We start from the raw sequence: 4,021 nt of genomic DNA on the forward strand, positions 1-4,021 counted from the left end.
GATTTTTCTTGATTAGTTTCGGCCACATTACTAAAAATAAAATAAAATTAAGGTTCTTGTATCCTCTTGAATTGTTGAACACCAAAATCATAAGGTAGTGTTCTTGTTGAATCTTGATCTTGCCACAATAAATACATTAAAAAAGTGTTGATTTTTTTTTGTTAATTGCTGAATTGGTATAAAAAATAAAGTGGGGCTTGATCTTTAAAATTTTTATTGTTGCCACCAAAAAGAAGAAGAAGAAGAAGAAGAAGAAAATCAACATTTTAGAGTTTGGCCGAGAGTTAGAGAACAAAAGGTGGTCATTGAGAATTTGTGTTGCTCTTTATCTTTTTTTTTTTTGGTTTTATCATTGTTTGATTTAATTTTCAGTTTGGATAGTCAATCTCTTTAGTATTATTGCTTCCATTTAGTTTATTTCGCGTCTTCGAATCGTCATATTACTTGTACAAATTTGCGTTGCTACTCGTGAATTTGTCATCTTAGTTTTGTTTGTGTTAATTTCATAAATTTCTAGCCTCTTGAGTCTATATGAAATTTATAAATTCACTACGTAGTTGTTTGCTTTTCTGAATTGTTGCTAAGTGATTTCAAGAACTAAAGAAAGGCAATTTGAGTGGAAAAAGGCATAGGGAGCATATTAGAGTAAAAAACCTATAAATTTGTGTGAAACACGAGTGTGTGAGGTGTTATTTTTATTGCTAACAATTTTCATTCAGGTTTAAAAAAAATATCTTCTAATAGTGTGCCACAGAAGACGAGTGAAATCCCAAAAGATGGGCTTTCGAGAATACAACAACAGATGAAATTTATGTTTGGTGAACTGATGACTAAGATTGAAAAATTAGAGACTAAGTCTGATGGGGGACGTAGTAAAAAGGGTAGAGAAGCTAGGAAGGAGGCTAGTGTTGCTGAAAACTCTACAGATAAAGTCGAGGATGATCTTAACCATGGTAGTGGGTTCCATACACATAGGCGAGAGAGAGGTATGAGAATCGACCAAGGATGGGACATATTCAACCACGTAGGGATTGAGTATAGAAGGGATTTTGATGTTTTGGGTGATATAGATCGAAATTTAGGTAGTATCAAGTTAAAAATCATAGCCTTTAAACGAAATACTGATCCAGAAGCTTACTTAGATTGAAAAAAGAAGAAGGTAGAGATGATTTTTGACATCCATAGGTACTCTAAAGAAAAAAAGGTTAAGTTAGCTGTAATGGAGTTTACTGATTATGCATGGTTTGGTGGGAGAGATTGGTGGTAGAAAGAAAAAGGAATAGAGAAAGATCAATTAGCACGTGGGAGGAGTTCAAGATAATAATGAAGAAGAGGTATGTTCCTAAACATTATTAAAGGGAGTTGTTTAATCGTTTACAAATGATTACACATGGTATTAAGAGTGTGGAGGAGTATCAGAAAGAATTAAAGTTGGTTGTAATTAGAGCTAATGTTAATGAAGATAAAGAAGTTACTATGTTTATGTTTTTGAATGGCTTGAATAGAGATATAGCTAATGTTGTGGAGTTGTAATCTTATATTGAATTGGAAGAGTTAGTGCATTTGGCCATTAAGGTTGGAGGATAGCTGAAAAGGAAGTGTAGTACACGATCTGAAGCTTATTTGGGGTCTTCTTCGGGTTGGAAGATGAATTATAGGAGAGAGGGTAGTGTGCTATCGAAGCCCTTGGTGTCTTCTAAACTTGCCAAACCTACCTCCATGAAGAAACAAGTTTTGGCCAGTGATTAAAGATTTAAGGGAGAAGTCCAACCGAAGCGTAATCGTGATATAAAGGGTTTCAAGTGTCGGAGATTGGCACACTATGCATCAAAATGTGCAAATCATCGATTTATGATTCCAAGGGATGATGGAGAGATTGTGTCCAATAATGAGGAGTTTGATTGTGATGAGATGCCACCACTTGAGGATGCTAGTGATTTAGAGTATTAACATCTTCCATACTAGATGCCTAATCAACGATAAGGTATGTAGTATGATAATTGATAGTGGGAGTTGTACTAATGTTGCTAGTGTAACTTTGGTTAGAAAATTGGGGTTGAATATTATAAAGCATAAGAGGCCTTATCAGCTTCAATTGTTGAATGGATGTGGTGTTGTTAGGGTGAATTGACAGGTGATGATTTCTTTTTCATTAGGTAAGTATAAGAATGAAGTGTTATATGATGTTGTGCCTATGCATGCTACTCATCTGTTACTAAGGAGGCTTTGGCAATTTGCTAGAAAAGCCAAGCATGATGGGTTTAAGAACAAGTATTCATTGGAGAAAGATGGTAGAATTTATACATTTGCCCATGAACACCAAAATAAGTGTATGAAGATCAAATTCAGTTGAAGAAAAGCTATGAGGAAGAGCACTCAGATTTGGCCATAGTGGAAGAACAAGTTGAACAACACGGTAAAAATATGAGGAAGAGTGAAAATAAAGTTAGCCATGAGTTGAAAATAAAAGAGGACAAAGTTTTGGCCTTTAGGAAATTAGGGGAGGGTCATGAGAAAAAATATATATAGAAGAAAGGCTGAAAGTGGAGAGAAGAAAGAAAGGGTGAGAAAAGAAGAGTGTAGAAAAAGTGGGGAAAAACTTTAATTTGTTTGCAAAATCTAGTGATCTTAAACATGCTTATCTTTTTGAATTGCCTATGATTTTACTTGTGTATAAGGAGGCAAACTTTAGCTTTGATAATTTGGATTTCTGTGTTCCTAGTATTGTTAAAGTTCTTTTACATGAATTTAAAGATATCTTTCCAGAAGAGATTCCTAGTGGCTTGCCACCAATTAGGGGAATTGAACATCAAATCGACCTTGTTCCAGGAGCATCTATACCAAATAGGTCGGCATATAGGAGCAATCCTGAAGAGTCTAAGGAACTCCAACGACAAGTGGAGGAGTTGATGTCAAAAAGATACATTTGTCAGAGCATGAGTCCTTTTGCAGTTCACATGCTTCTTGTCCTAAAGAAAGACAAGACTTGACGAATGTGTGTTGATTGCAGGGCTATCAATAACATCACTGTAAAGTATCAACATTCTATTCCCAGATTAGATGATATGCTAGATGAATTGTAGGTTTTAAAATATTTTTGAAAATTAATTTAAAAAGTGGTTATCATCAAATTAGGATGAAAGAAGGGGATGAATGTAAAACTACTTTTAAAACTAAATATAGTTTGTATGAGTGGTTGGTTATGTCTTTTGGACTTACTAATGCACCTAGTACTTTTATGAGATTGATGAATCATGTTTTGCGTGCTTTCATTAGTAAGTTAGTAGTTGTCTACTTTGATGATATTTTGATTTATAGTAAGGAGTTTGATGAGCATATGGGTCATTTGAGACAAGTTCTTGATGTGCTTGAAAAGATTCCGTATTTGCTAATTTTAAAAAGTGTGACTTTTGCATGGATATAATTTTTTTTTAATATGTTGTTAGTGCAAAAGGTATATAAATAGATGAGACTAAGGTTAAGGCTATTTAAGAATGGTCTACACCAAAATCAATAACAAAAGTTAGAAGTTTTCATGGTTTGACTAGTTTCTGTAGGAGGTTTGTTAAAGACTTTAGTACGATAGCCTCTCTATTGACTAAAATCATTAAGAAATTCGTAGGGTTCAAGTGGGATGAAGAACAAGAAAATGCATTTAGCTTGTTAAAATCAAAGTTAATTTCGGTACCATAACTATCTTCACCTAATTTTAATAAAGATTTTGAGATTGAATATGATGCTTTAGGAATAGGTATTGGAGCTGTTCTAATGCAAGAGAAATGACCTATTGCATATTTCAGTTAGAAACTCAATGGTGGATCTCTTAACTATCCCACTTATCACAAAGAGTTACATGCATTAGTGAGAGCATTTAAAACTTGGCAACATTATCTATGACCTTGAGAGTTTGTTATACATACCGATCACCAGTCATTAAAACACTTGAAGGGTCAAGGTAAGATAAGTAAGCGACATGCCAAGTAGATTGAGTTTATTAAAACTTTCCCATATGTGATTAAGT

General features: G+C 33.9%; 1 protein-coding gene across 1 annotated transcript; it reads left to right on the forward strand.

Moving 5' to 3' along the window:
- The first annotated feature begins 826 nt into the window (after positions 1–826).
- Positions 827–2,990, forward strand: LOC133689416 (uncharacterized). The gene is made up of 3 exons (XM_062109279.1): positions 827–986; positions 2,157–2,271; positions 2,723–2,990. Exons 1-3 carry the CDS (start codon positions 827–829, stop codon positions 2,988–2,990), a joined length of 543 nt encoding a protein of 180 aa, XP_061965263.1.
- The last annotated feature ends 1,031 nt before the right edge of the window (positions 2,991–4,021 follow it).

Source organism: Populus nigra, chromosome 3 (assembly GCF_951802175.1).
Source record: "Populus nigra chromosome 3, ddPopNigr1.1, whole genome shotgun sequence".
Taxonomy (NCBI): Eukaryota; Viridiplantae; Streptophyta; class Magnoliopsida; order Malpighiales; family Salicaceae; genus Populus; species Populus nigra.

Excerpts from the sequence above, each read along its gene's own strand:
- LOC133689416 (XM_062109279.1), top strand. The coding sequence starts at position 827 with ATGACTAAGATTGAAAAATTAGAGACTAAGTCTGATGGGGGACGTAGT. Across the intron at positions 987-2,156 it reads TACACATAGGCGAGAGAGAG|GTAAGTATAAGAATGAAGTG; the intron begins GTATGAGAATCG and ends CTTTTTCATTAG. Across the intron at positions 2,272-2,722 it reads CATGATGGGTTTAAGAACAA|TATTGTTAAAGTTCTTTTAC; the intron begins GTATTCATTGGA and ends CTGTGTTCCTAG.